This window comes from Branchiostoma lanceolatum, chromosome 10 (genome assembly GCF_035083965.1).
Source record: "Branchiostoma lanceolatum isolate klBraLanc5 chromosome 10, klBraLanc5.hap2, whole genome shotgun sequence".
NCBI lineage: Eukaryota > Metazoa > Chordata > Leptocardii > Amphioxiformes > Branchiostomatidae > Branchiostoma > Branchiostoma lanceolatum.
In genome coordinates, this window is record NC_089731.1 from 11,214,594 (window position 1) to 11,229,762 (window position 15,169).

At 42.5% G+C, this 15,169-nt stretch overlaps 1 protein-coding gene and 1 long non-coding RNA gene across 2 annotated transcripts; one reads left to right on the forward strand and one right to left on the reverse strand.

The window, feature by feature from the left end:
• The first annotated feature begins 76 nt into the window (after positions 1 to 76).
• LOC136442951 (uncharacterized) lies at positions 77 to 5,308 on the forward strand. The gene is made up of 8 exons (XM_066439994.1): positions 77 to 128; positions 634 to 744; positions 1,073 to 1,162; positions 2,158 to 2,321; positions 2,794 to 2,934; positions 3,143 to 3,328; positions 3,680 to 3,722; positions 4,044 to 5,308. Exons 1-8 carry the CDS (start codon positions 77 to 79, stop codon positions 4,229 to 4,231), a joined length of 975 nt encoding a protein of 324 aa, XP_066296091.1. The 3' UTR covers positions 4,232 to 5,308.
• A 5,934-nt stretch (positions 5,309 to 11,242) lies between these two features.
• On the reverse strand, positions 11,243 to 13,430 carry LOC136443211 (uncharacterized). The gene is made up of 2 exons (XR_010757094.1): positions 13,319 to 13,430; positions 11,243 to 13,005 (listed from the first exon to the last, which is right to left on the reverse strand). It is a non-coding gene; the product is annotated as an uncharacterized lncRNA (long non-coding RNA).
• Positions 13,431 to 15,169: the final 1,739 nt, after the last annotated feature.

Here is a 15,169-nt window from a genome sequence, read left to right on the forward strand (position 1 = left end):
GTCACATCAAAGAGCAAGGTACGTGTAATGCCAATCGCAAAAAGGACGCCGGATACAAAACAGCAAGGTTGCCACCATGAGTGTTAGTGTTGTTCTAAGTCTGGGATTTCTTATGATGATCACTGCAGGTACGTAAAAAAAATCTTCTCAATACAATTTCAGGTAGTCTTCGTACATACCTCAGTTACTAGTCGATCCATTTTCTTACAAAAAAAGACATCGCAGGAAAGCGTTAAATCTAAGTTAAACATTCACAGAAAGAATTTTCTGGGGGACAAAGGTTTAAAAAACGGTTTTCAAGCTACGGATATCACTTTAATTATATGGTGGATATTGTTCATGATATTATGATAAACGCTCAACATAATTTGATACATTCCATCATATATACGAATCTAATTACATTCTTGAAGGAGACACTTACTGCGCACGAATAGATTAAAATATGTTTAGAACATAGAACTATAAGTGATACGTTAAACTCGACATATATTGATTCATTCACATACTTGTGCGTAGCTTAATTCATTTGTTTTTCATTGTTGTTGTTTGCATGTATAATTGTGGAAGACCTTACAAAAGTTGTTGTACGTTTGTTGTGTCAATAAAGCTTGTACAATTCCATATACTCAGGCACAACTAGTCTGTACGTGGACGAAAAGAACCCGTACAAAAGTGGGGCCCTTCCTGTCCAAAACTTCACCTTGTCAGAATCTAAGGACGATGTACCACGCCACGCCGTCGGTAGGTGTCTCTCTTTATTCTACCGTAACCTTTAGATGAACAGTCAGGGCTATCTTCTGTTTGAAGATCGAGGCAACTTTCACGAAGGACTAGACTGAAGTTAGACATCATGCATATGTTTCAGAAGACCGCGTACACAATTGGTGTTCGTTTCTATATCAATATACTAAGCCTTTCAAAGGTGTAGTGCCGAACAAGTTCAACGTTTAAAACATATTTCACACAGATATATGATTTTAACTAGCCACAAGCTGTTTAAAGCAACATGCTATGCCTATGGTCTTGGACAGAACACCGAATACTGTGTGTATGTATATGCCCTCCGTAGTATACTACCCGGCCCGCCCAGGATTGTACGCCGTTCTGCTGTTTACTGGAGGTTTTGACGGCGCCATCCGAGCTGAGATGGGATACACAGGTATGAGAGAACTGCTGTCTGAGACCACAAAAACATCTACCAAGATAGGTGGTTCAATGACAGAACTGCTGTCTGAGACCACAAACATATACCAAGATATGTGGTTCAAGTCCGCCCAATCCAGAAATGCTTACAGGTTATTTCGATAGGTATGATAATGCGAACAAACAAACCAGTCCACCAATGATGTTGCTGGAGATAATGATGAAAATGAAGATGGGCTTTTGATAAGCATTTTTAAGCCTAAGCGTGAATTCTATGCATCTGCGTGTGTTGTATATGGTACATAAAAGTCATTATGAATTTTCGTAGTATGACCACATAGTTTATGTGTTTCGTAAAAAATATTGACACTTAAATGCCTTATTGGCCAGGTTTGGACAGATGGAAAGGGCTTCATGCATATAACCTGAAGTCACGTAGATTGATATCATTCCCACACCTTTCCGTGTAATTGGGTGGCGCCCATCTCCATTTCTATAGCCCTGCCTTAGGCCACACAGGGTTATTTAAGTAGGGGACTAGTCCGCTGGTAATGGTGTACGTTTGATCACTAGCAATATTAGGCTACACCAAGTAATTTTTATGGATGACGTCCTTTGGAGACCCCAAATCTAATGCGAGAGCGCGGAAAAAAACAAGAAGGGCCGAAAAAACAAGATGCCTAGATTTGAAATATAATAGTCGATGACACATGTTAGGACACAAATTGAATGAGAGAACACAGTGTAACAGCTAACAATTCTTTTATTCATCATGAAAACAGCAATAATTTGAATAAATCAGTTGAAGTTGAACAGCAGTTGTTGTCCTGTCCTGTTTCTTTCTATATCCCTTTGATTTGCGGCACTGTCATAACTCTTTGGTCATAGTTACAGGAAGCGGAATTTCTTGTGTTTTTTTTTTTTCCTGGGAACAGACCAAAATCAATGCGCGCGCGGACGTCATCCATAAAAATTACTTGGTGTAGCCTTAGCAAATCACTCTTTCCGCAGACGTGTTGAGCCGTGTCTCGGCGCACGGGTTCGTGGTGATGGGGGTGGATATGCGCTCCGACTCCGGGACCTCGACCGACGGACTTACCGCAGACCGGGATGGCACACGGACGCAGAACCTCCCGGCATCCCCTGCGCACACGTTCTTACAACAACAGGACTGGGTGAGACGTTTGTGATATCTCAACTATCGGAGTGTCATGAATGTGTGATATATTATCAATAATGCCTTATGAAAGGAAAGAGTATATTACTGTGAAAATTTATGATCATATATCCTTGATGAGATACACAATCATCGGCAGTAAGAAAATACAGTGCGCTACGTACATTTGTAGAATATGGTGATAAAGTTTGTAGCATATTCGTGTCCGTAGGATAATTACAAGTGAACAACAATTAATGATAATGTACATGTATAAAGCGAGTGAATATACGTGTGAGACAGACAATGAAAATTAATAGTAAGGTTCTATACCTACGTATACATTACGTTACTAATGCGGGGCTTGCGTTCTTCGTTGGAATCAATATAAACAATCATAAGACACGAAAAAAACACGAAACAAGACATTGAACCTAAACGAGCTCATACGTAGATATATAGAAATAGTGTACGTCTTTCATGTCTTCCAGGCTAGGAAACACCTAAACGCTTACCTGACAAATCAAACGACAGGTGTGTCCGTGGACTGGGAGAACACTGGTGTTTTCTGCCACTCTGCCGGCTGTTCTATCACCCTGGAAATGATTCTACTCAATCGCACGAATGTGAAGGTAAGTCAGGACGAGTCTTATTATGAGGGAATGTCTACTGGCGATTCAACACAGGATCTTCAAACGAATTCATTGTTACATCGGGTAAAACAGAGTTATTATGTTGTTTTCCCATAGAGCTTATGTAGCTTGTGTTAAGGGAAGTGTGTGCTTTATGTGATCAGGGCATTTATTTCCTCATATATGTGTACACTGGTTCTCTCACTAGTCGACAGCGTTCCTCGAGCCGTTCAGCTTCGCTCTGTCAGGAGGCAGTTCCGTTGCTTTCCGCCTGCCGGCGCTGATGTACGGCACAAAGTTTTGCGAGGATTTCCCTTACTGCTGTGTCAAAGGCATGGACTGGAATTACATCTACGACCACTGGTCCTGTCCCAAGACACTGCTGGAAACAAAGGTATGGAAAACTACAAAGCTTTGAAGGAGTGACCAATATTCCAGTAAGGAGATTTCGTATCTACAGTTTTCTACACACAGCTACAGTGAAAGTATACAACAATATGCAATGTATTCAAAGCTCTAGGATTCTTGGTACTGTGTACAAACGCCTCTGAAGGACAATCAGTCGAAGAGCCGCAAGGAGCAAACTAGATTTTGATCAAGTTTTATATTCGGCAACATAACATATGCTTAAAATGATTATGACAGCGAAAGTGTAACATAAAGCAAAGTATTATACAGTACTAGTGAAACCCAATGCTCATAGTAGATGCTGGCAACTAAATTAAATGTACTATTGCTTTTACAGAATCAAGGACACTGTGATATTCTGGACCACACGATGTGGGAAAGTATGTATTTCTTTTCAAAACTACAACTCAAAACACAGTTATTTATTAACATTCCGTTATTTGTTCATGGTTTTCTGCATTTTTCCTCACTTTTCATATATCTTGAAAAAAGTATAAGTTAGTAAGACATGACAACTGAGGAGGAAAAAGAGAAGGAACTTTCAGAATTGTAGGGTCGAAAATTGTACCGTAAGGTTTTGAGAAAAACGTATACCAGTACATAGGGGGTAGAGAACAAGTATAGGAACTGTTACCCGCAAGAATTCACCAAGTATTTCTGTCCTAGTCTATCCCTAATCATATCAAATTTTGACATTTCAGTCTGCCACACTACTCACTTCTGTAAGACGGGGAATGTTGACAACTGGGCGGAGTACCACACCTTCATCCAGGGGTTTGTCTCCGCCTTCTTCATCAGTACGCTGCAGGGGGTCAACGACTGGAAATACCTCACCAACGTCACTGATATCCCCATTGGTGTGATGAACGCAAACCACGACAACTGTTAGACGCGCCCCCTGGCGACTTTGATACACACTGGACAAATATGTAGATTTGTATCAAGAAGTCTTTACAACAATTTGGTCCACTTTTTTTGTAAGCTAACCAAAGGAATTGAAATTCAATCACAAGCGTAAGTATTATTGTTACAAGAATTTGGTCCACTTTATTTGTAAGCTAACAAAAGGAATTCTTCACATTTATTTTGATAATCCGACCCCAAAATAAACTTTCTACGACTTAAGTGAGCTCAGTGAAAGCTTCCTTTGTCAATGTACAATGTACTGGATGGTCAACAAGACAAAATACACAGGGGTATGACATCAAGAATTCTACCTACTTATTCTAATAATCCAACCACCCATTCCACAAAAACTTCTACGACTTAAGTTGTGCGCACAGTGAAAACTTCCTTTGTTGATATACAATGTACTGGGTGGCCAACAAGACAAAATACACAGAGGTATGGCATCCAAGGATTCTACTTTAATTCTAATAATCCGACCCACAACGATACCAAATTTCTACGACTTAAATCGAGCGCTCAGCGAAAACTTCCTTTGTTGATGTACAATGTACTGGGTAGTCAACAAGACAGAATTCACAGAGATATGGCCTCCAAAAATTCTATTTTTAATTCCGATAATCCGACCCACCACCATACCAAATTTCTATGACTTAACTCGTGTGCTCAGCAAAAACTTCCTTTGTTGATGTACAATGTACTGGGTAGTCAACAAGACAAAATACACAAGGGTTTGCATCTAAGAATTCTTTTTGGGACAATTAAAAAAATGACGAAAAGCCCGAATCATCAACCATTCTGGCACATACTTGAGACAAGCAAATATACCTGTGAGAATTTGTAAATGTATTGTACCGCATCATAACACCGAAGTACTAGTAGTTCTTAGCGAAGCTAGGTTTGATGCTGTTCTGTTGTTGTTTTTGTGTGTACGACGTTAATTACACAGCAAAGGGAAACGCCTGTATTAGTTCAATTACCCCGTAATGACTAATTTGCAGAATTACTTTACTTTTCCTTGTGTTTGTAGAGCCGCAATGACAACATGTTCTGCACACATGTCCGTTCTCGCTTGTGTGTAAATAGTACTAGTGTTTTGTGTTTGTGTACGTGTGTGGTGGAATGGGTGTAATAGGGTCTATCATATTGGTATCTTAGTCAAATCGTCACGGCGTTTTGACAAGCAAACAGCTAGAACTGAAAGGTATGTTAAGTGTTGTACAAATAAACTTGAACCGTCCATATTCAAATCTAAAAAAATTCACAGTGGTGAATTGCTCTCTAAATTTCCATGTACTGTACATCTTGCATTTTTTTGTCCCAGAATCGCAAGATTGTCCAGAACTTCTGTCTATCTCTCTGCATACATGTATGTGCAAATGTTATTGTTGTTCTCCTTATTGTATTGCCTAGTGGCACATAGATCAGCGGCGTCGCTGCGGCCGATCAAAGCACTCAACGAATTTCATCGACAGAAAAGCAAATCTTTTTAAGTTTTGTGTGTTTTGTTGTCTATTGGGTCATACTTGTACGTTTTGAATGATATTCCTAAGGGTAACACAAATCCAGTTTAAGACGCAGCGACGCCGTCAGCATGCCGTGGGTCCAGTGAGACGGTAACGTTAACTGGAACCGACGACGTTCTTCGTGACTTCCCTGTTAGAGGCTGGGAGCAGGTGTTTTACAACGTGTACTAGCCAGCATACCTGTGACACACAGTACGGTCACGTAAGGCTGGAACTACTGTCGGCCGGAACCGTCACGGGAACGGGTCTGTTTGCAACTCTGCGGAACAGAGATATGTCCACGCCTTTGTGTAACAGTAGGCCGGAGAGAAACATCTCCTCAGGCGTTTCTCCCATTCCCACACAGCCGCGCCCTCTTCTGATCCAGGCCTAATAGTATAAACTGTATATAGGCCTAGCTGTCCGTTGCTATGGAAGTATCTTTTTCTAAACAACGGTTGTCATAGAAACATGCAAGGCGATTTCAACAGTCAAATGTACACTCTGCTGTGGCTTTGTGAAGTTTCACAAGGTTTTACGTCATTTGGACAAGTATTACACGAGTTTTATAATTCATTATCAATTCGGGGCATATTTGCCTAATTCGCATAATTTACGTGATGAGCCTTTGAACCATGATGTCCTGAAGCATAGCACATCATACCTAAAATGATCGAGAGACATCAAGCTATCATGCTATGATACTGGGCTAATTATGTAGAGGGTGTGCTACGTTTCTCATTTTCTAGGCCTCTTCTGAGAATATCCTGATAAATTTTAACAATGCAGAACTGTTAGAAACTGTCTATAACAATGATACAGCTTCAGATTGGAGTTTTCATCGTACTGTTGTTAGTGTCGAATGCAATCACCAAGCCAGAGGGACATGGAGTGAGAAAAATCTTTTTTTCAACACATACGCGGAGGCTAGTTGGTATTGTCTTCATTTTCTTAAAGATGCCTAAAATTCAGCCAGGTTTATTTTTGTTCCACATTGATGAAAACATCGTAAATCGCCAGGGTCTCCAACCGCTGTGGTTACTTTAGCTTTCGACTGAATCATGACAAGTGAGGTCGCATACATACAACAATCAAACAAATGTCAAAATAAATTAGTTCTATGTCCTCTTTAGATTCGGGGCCATAGGGGCAGTGGGTTGTTATCTACTGTATCTACATGTAGGGCACGGTATTGGAAGACGGAGCCCATCTCTCTCCTTCCAACGCCTTTTACCTCCCCAACCAAAATCAGGTACCCATTTTTACACCTAGGTGGATTTAGGAAAGTCGTGTTAAGTGCCTTTCCCCAAAGACACATTGTCTAGCTTGGAATGCCAGGAATCGAACTCGTGACCTCTTGACCTTGTGTCCGCTAGCCTGCCACTAGGCCATTCGACGCCACAAACAAACAAATGAATAAACTTTGATCGACGCCATAGACGTCAACTTTTAGCAGAATCCATTGAGCTCTGTTTCCTCCGTTCAAATTAACTGACACACGTAACTGTGTAGATATTTACTTCATTGTTTGTTGAGCTCGAAGAAAATGTTTACTCATGTCGATGCGTCACTAAAGGTTGTCGTCTTCTGGGAAACACACTACGGTGAAAACAGACGCATGGAATCTTATCTTTATGAAGTACTTAATCAGTCAACTCGTTTATCATTTACTGCTCATTCTATTGTCTTATTTAGTATCATTTCGGGTGTGCGTCGATATTGCCTTTAGACTGTGGCTAGAACAGAGGACCGAGGGACTTCAGTTTGGAGCCTCCACAGTACTGTTGTTAGTGGCAAATACAATCACCAAGGGAGATGGTGTGAGAAAACAATTTCTTTCACCACGTACATGTACTACAAAGCCAGTTGGTTGCCTTAATGTTTTTAAAGATGACAAAAATTTAGCCAGGTTTAGTTAAAACATACCCAAATTCAGGCTTTAAATTTCATGTCTTTTTACCTTTCCCTTGTTATACGCGTGTTCCGTCAACACACTTGCATTAGTTATACTTATAGCACCATAATCTATGTACCGGCCACTCGGTTTGCAAAGCAAAGACGGCGCTCTTAATTACGTATTTACATCACTGTTCTTATGCAATACTTGTTGGCGTTACGCAAGAACTGAGTCTTTGTTTTCAGAAGGTTGGTCGCTAACATGTTATGAAGACACTGTTGTTATGACAGATGTACCAAGCAACGTTTCTAAATACTGGTCTAAAATGAAGTCAAGCATAGAGCAAGCTAATGGAAACCCACATGGTAGGCTTAGACGTGAGGTTACAATGGATAAGGGGGATACGAACTGACAGGAAAGGGAGATAAACTGTTATAGGACCCTCACAATAGTCTATAATTGAAGATTTAGACTGACGTCTGCCTTCCGTTTGTGGTGTGATTGTTCCAACAAGGCTGTAATTATGTTCGGACTGATCTGTCATCTAGTGGCACCGTGTAGCCCCCCCCCCCCCCCCCCCCCCACAAGAGGAGCACCTGTGTCTTACTTAGACAAGCAAGGCAGAGGATATTGTGGAACATTCCTTGCGAAGTGTTCGCGATCTCCATTCAAAATAAGCCGGAAGACCGCGCTTGTTTAAGCTTAGGACAGCGATTTTGTTGGGTTTGAAGATTTGTCCTTAAAACTAGTAACGTTACACTTGTATTTTCAGTACGCCTTTCCGACCGAACATATATATTCTAGCGTCCCTTAACACTTTTCTAAGTTGCATTAATGCACACAAAAAATAGGTTTCACGGAACAGAAAATATATGTTGACAACTGACCATTGAAACTCAGGCGAAAGTAGCGAGAGTTGTTAAGTTCTTGAGAGCTGGGTACGTAATCAATCATTTGCTCTAATTAAGCGGTATTTGAAGACTGGTGTAACAACACAAGCGGTAATTTAGCCTTCGGGGCAATTTCGTCATCAGAAAAACACATTTTCGCAGAGTTAAATCATTGTACACATAGACCGTCACAGCCAGAGTTACAACTACAGCTTATATATAAAATGGAAAGGCGATTGATATACAACCGACAAGCACTGTAAAGCTATAAAAGGTGCAGATTTTTAGTGTTAACTGTAGGGTGAAAACATCATTTGCCGGCCGGGCGACCATAAAGAGCTTAGAAATAGATTTGCTTATCTTCTAAACGAGATAAGGTAGTGTTAAAGACTAAAGCATGATGTTTACAATAACAAAAGCACAAAAACTGAACCTTTTCACCGTATCTGTCCTCATCTGAGGTAAAAATCAAAGACAATGACAATTTCTGTCCCTGGACAATTCTATAATCTAAATGTTGGGTTAGAATTACTGTATTACGGTAAATTGCGGTATTACAGCATCAGCAAACTATAGAACGCAACTTAATGGCTTAGGCGCCATCCTGACTTAGAATTTTTGTCTATAATTTTGTCTACATGTGTTCTGATAGAGTACTCGAGTACTAAAGGGCTCCAGAGGTGGCAGGAAAGAGTATAAATTGAGGAGGTAACTCAGGAGGCAAATTGTAGTTCCCTGGCTAACTCCTAGCCCCTATGGCATGTTATCTGTCTATTTGGTCTATTCTACTCTTTCCAACCACCTCTGGAGCCTGGTAGAGGCTAGTACATTGCATACATATTTCTGACGCAGTGATTCTTGACATAGGAATTTTACGTTGTTGTAATCAGTGGCTTCGTTCACAATGAAGTAGATGTCCATAATCCATGCAAAATTCCACGCCCCTGTCCTAAATTAAAAATGCCCAGGGCCAAAAAAACACCAAAATATATATTATATAAGCATGTTTGACAGTACTTTGACAGTGTTCAAATATAGGCCACAAAATCATGATAACGAACAGACTATATTGTAGCAAGCTACTTGAAGGACAGGCACTTTGATAGCTTTGTTTTTTCTAGACTAGAATAAGGGACAGGTCAAACAATTTCATCAAAAGCAACATGACTAAGTCTCATTCACCTGTTCAGAATGTCAGCTTCCAATTATAGTTGGCTTTTGTGTTAAACCTTGGAAATTATTTTAGCTACACACAGCGAGCAGGATAATAATGTCAGTAAGTCGTCTGATTGCACGTTTGCGTGGGAATAGCTTTCCGCTCGATTGTGTTGTTGTACTGTGTAATCCGCGGTGTCAGCGATTGTGATTCTTACTGTATGGACTAAGTGCTTACCTGTAGAACAGGTATTGGCGCTTCAATTATTTAGTTTGACTATGCCTCTGTGTGGGCCAAGACTTGTTTGACGCGTGCTTTTACAGCAGAACAACAGAGGTAACGGACGAAAACGCTCTCTTCTTTTCCCCGGTATATAGTCTTCAGTGAGAGTGACTTGTCCTAGAGTTCTATGTCTTGATTGACGGGTGGATGCATACGAGGGCGTGGCCAAACAAGACCATAATTACCACGCGCGCGCCCCAAACCGTCACGGTACCAAGCGAGTGCGGGGATTGTTGTTGTTACACCGACAGAAGAGTCCTACGAGCCATTGTGGTGACATGTGGGGTGTGCTGTGCTACACGTAGCGCGGTGCGGCTGTATAGGTGTATTCATTGACGGTGCGCGGTGTGTACGGAACTGAAGAACTACAAACAGTTTCCTATTTGTCATGCGCAGTCATAGGTCCTCCGGAATGGGTGATGCGGAAATTGCCGTCTGGAGCCTAACGATTCATATCGGCTGAGGCGAACGCCCCTGAGCGGATATCTATGCCCCCGGAGAAAATGTCCCAGGGTTTGGGTGGGTGGGTCGCTTTAGACTCCATCGGCGGGCGGAGGACCTATAACTAACACCCGGGTGTGGTTACACGTTGCCTTTTATAGTGTGAAGGTATCACCTGATTCCTTCTGACCCATGACCGCGCATGACAAATAGTTTCCTATTTGTCATGCGCAGTCATAGGTCCTCCGGAATGGGTGATGCGGAAATTGCCGTCTTCCGCCAACGCTGTATCTGTCAGTCTACCTTACCTTTTACTTTCATCACAACGTCACATTTATCCCTTACTAACTCTATCTAATGCTAACCTTCTGCAACTGATATCTCTTTCCTTCCCCTCACTCATCATCTATTCTTCGCCCCTTTTGCTCAAAGTGCATGTTGCCATCCCCTTTGATAAAAACTCATGTTCAATGTGCCTTAATCTCACTCGAATTACTTCAACAACTTCAGTAATAAGTTAACCTTGATATTGCTTTCTATTTTTCTTCCCATTCTCATTTCTCCATTATAACATCCCTTAAAAGTGAAAATAAACGATTACGAAAAACTTTGGCTGATGCATATCGAACGTTGAAACACTAAATCAAGTTAGTTAACAGATCACTAATTAAACCATACGTATAAACGTGTACACGTACCGACAGCCAAACTAAAACATATATATAGATATATATATAAGACAATGCATTAATACGCATATACGTAAACGTACCTCAGTACATATGCGTACATTTATCGGTGACAAAATATAGAACACCACAGGCAGACTATAAACAGACTTTAATAAATATGCCCAAGAAGGGACAAACATGATGCGAATTTACAACCCATCAAATATAATTATATGTTATCAAGCCCTTGAAAATACTAAACATAAATACCAACACTTGATAAATAACCAGAATACATCTTTTGTTTATTTTCATGTAGCATACTAAAAGCGCTGAAACCTTTTATTCATTCTTGTTAACATAATTCTTTATAAACTTTATTTTCACAAAACAGTTGGATAAATGCCGAGAATCAGAGTCCGAGCCGGTTCAATTTATACAACACTCTAAAACCACATCTTACCAAATGAAATAAGTCATTACAAAATGTCTCAGAATCTGCCCCCGCGATTTCCATAGCCTGGCGGTAACCCTTCACCTGGTGAAACGTATAGTTAACAACGCTCATTCACAGCTAGTTAAAAACACTAAAACTCCCAAGCGCCGAAAACAAGAAATATCTAACACTCCCTCTTGGCTTAATGCCTTACCGGGAACATATGCACACATTCACAAATACCCCGTTCGACAAGGCGCCGAATCCGGGAAATATTACATCACTCCCACTTGGCTTCATGCCTTACAGAGAATACACGCACACATTAACACATACCCCGTTCAACAAAGCGCCGAATCCGGGAAATATTACATCACTCCCACTTGGCTTCATGCCTTACCGGGAACACATGTACGCAACAACACATACCCTGTTCGACAAAGTGCCGAACCCGGAAAATAACACTCCCACTTGGCTTAATGCCTTACCGGGAACACATGCACACATTCACAAATACCCCGTTCGACAAAAGCGCCGAATCCGGGAAATATTACATCACTCCCAATTGGCTTAATGCCTTACCGGGAACACATGCACACATTAACACATACCCCGTTCGACAAAGCGCCGAATCCGGGAAATATTACATCACTCCCCCTTGGCTTAATGCCTTACCGGGAACACATGCACAAATTAACATATACACAAAATAACACATACTCACCTGCCGAAACCGGGACACACAACAGGGAAAATTTCGAAAGGCCGAAGTAGATAAACAACAACCAAAAAACAATCACAACGTAAAAGGGGAAAGGAAAACAACAATCAAATATTTTGTCAAAAACATTAGAGAAGCGTAATCACGACACAAAATAATACAGAGCTCAATAAAAACAAAGATGATTTAGTCAAAAATCATGTGGATCAAAACTATAGGGGGCGGCATGAAACCGTAGGGAACTCTGGTGAGAATTCGTAAAGTGGGTTCGTGGGACGGTGAAGCTCTGACATGATGCCTGCCTGGCGTCTGGTAGCTGTTGGCAGGATCCCCTGGGTTGCCTGGGTGCATCAGAGTCAAGGGAACTGCCGGAGGTAGAACGGGCTCGTGGGATGGTGAAGCTCTGACAAGGTGCCTGCATAGTCAAAACACGTTGAAGAGAACTGAGGAATGTGTCCCAAAACACAAGGCAACAAGACAAGGAAAAAATAATCTTAAATCCTTGCATGTCCATCCACACTGCCCGGGTTCCCAAGGACCACAACGTGCCGTTTACTGGAACAATCTCGGTACTGGTGTCGCTTGCTGCGCTGAAGTAACCCCTTGCTGGGTTGGACTGGGCAGCGCCATCGTCGGATTCGGGACTACAGCCGGAGCCTGCTGACCAGTAGCAGGGGCTGCCTGGGTCGCGGACGAAGCTGCCTGCTGAGCCGGGACTGGAGTCGATTGGGAGGACGGGCCTGGTACTGCGGTAAGACCTGCATAGTTAAAACACACGTTAAGAACAGGGCATTAAATACAATCCTCTTCTCCTCCTCAACCAACTTTTGCCACCACATCCAAACCAAATACCCTGCCCGGGTTCCACAGGACCACAACGTGCCGATTACGTGAACAATCCCGGGCCATTCAGACGATTTTTTTTTTTTTTTTTTCAACTTTCACCACCACTAATACACGCATTCAAACTACCAAGCAACCATACACAATCTCACAATCAATCGCGTAACGTCTGAAATAAATTCAACCGGAAACAAACAAAAGAAATCCTAGAGAACAGGAAATGTTTACCGCCCCCTCTACCGGGAAATCGGGAATCTGAATGAGGTCGCACAGCCCCACTGATTGCTGGATGGCCAAGGTGACTCCTCGTTACGGTCCCGCAGTGTGACGACCTGGTCTATAGCTAACGCCTGAGCTGTCCCTCGCTGGACCAGACCCACTCGTCGCCGCCGTCGGACCCGGGACTGGTGCCTGATGTACCGGAGCCGCTACCTACCTGACTGGAGCCGTTCGAGAGGCCAGGCCTGACATTGCTGTAACTCGCACACAAAGACCTGTATGGTTCAAACACACGTCAATTAAGTACAAAAGCAAGTAGCAGAAAATAATCCACCACGTTACACTTGGTCCAACACAAGTGCATTCAAACCAATTACCTGAATAAAAAAGACAATAGGAAGGAAAAACAATGACATTCCCACGTGCAGCCAGGTGTCGCATACCTGTAACCATTGTCTGCATGAGCAGACTACACAAGGAAACCAAACGCACGGAAAATGCAACGAGTGTACGAAGAAATGGGAAAAGTCCTGGCCTCGTGGCAGCAGCTTCCCGAAGTTTAACCTGCTAAGTTCCTAAAATATCTGCAAACAAACGTAAGTTAAACGTACCCTGCTGTCCAAACCAATCAACGAGTGTCTACAAGTGAGTGGTGCCTACTGAAAAGGAACGTAAATTAATTAGGTCACACATGTAGGCACCTGGCCGCGTGCCGGCGTGGCTGGAAGAGAACAAAGAACAAAGGACAAAGGAAATGACCAAATAGCACGAGAATAAAACTCCGGCTATCTCTAGTCAAGCAAAAAGTCTTGCGCAACTGTTAAACAACAAATACACAACACAAAGACTGGAGTCACTCGAACACAGCCTTTCAAAAATAAGATATTGCAACACGTGGCCAAGCCAAAAAATCGACACAACGTTAACTACAAAGTAAATGCTAAAACTTTCCCCCTACCAGTTCAAATAACCACTAACAAACCTATCCTCTCCCTTCGAAAAGAAGGGACAACCGAGAGAAAACTGCCGTACAGACGTGCCCGAACGCATTCGCGGCTTGCAGACAATTTTCCTCGGCTTCGCTTGCTGGACATTTTCTCCGGGTGGTTGATCTCGTAGACGAAGAGCTAGGGACTCCGTCGGCGGGCGGAGGACCTATAACTAACACCCGGGTGTGGTTACACGTTGCCTTTTATAGTGTGAAGGTATCACCTGATTCCTTCTGACCCATGACCGCGCATGACAAATAGTCGGTCGTCACAAAGACCTCGGGCTGCATGATAGCTAACATCGCAGCAGGGCGCCGAGCAGGTTGTTATTGTCTATTACTGCACTTAACTGGTGGCTACGGTAATCATGTAGGGTTTGCTGCCGACTTTTGTCACAGCGAAGAACACTTGACAACCTAGAACATTGCAGTTCAATGGTGTTCAAGAGCGGGAGGACAGCATCCATTATTTCGAGGATCTCCCAGCACGGTGAAGTGAAGACCATGGCCGTAGGCGCATCGGAGCTACCCGGACCGAAATCGGGCGACAACACGTCCCGGCCGCCGTCACGAAATAGGAACGCAGCTGTACCGACTCTGCCGCGAACAGACAACAACAGCAAGCTTCTGAACACGAAGAAGGCATGGGGGATTGTCACAGAGCCATCACCATCAACCAAACCAGCCGGTTCACAAGGAAAAACAAAACAGACGCTGGCAAAGTCACACAGCCTTCCGGACAGGGGAGAATCGACACCCCGTCTCGGAGAAAGTGGCCCCAAGACGGGGAACTTCTTTTACGACAGGGAACATTTCTTAAAGACTGGAAGACATCGTTATAGACTGGTTACTGACAAATCTAGTCAGGAGTT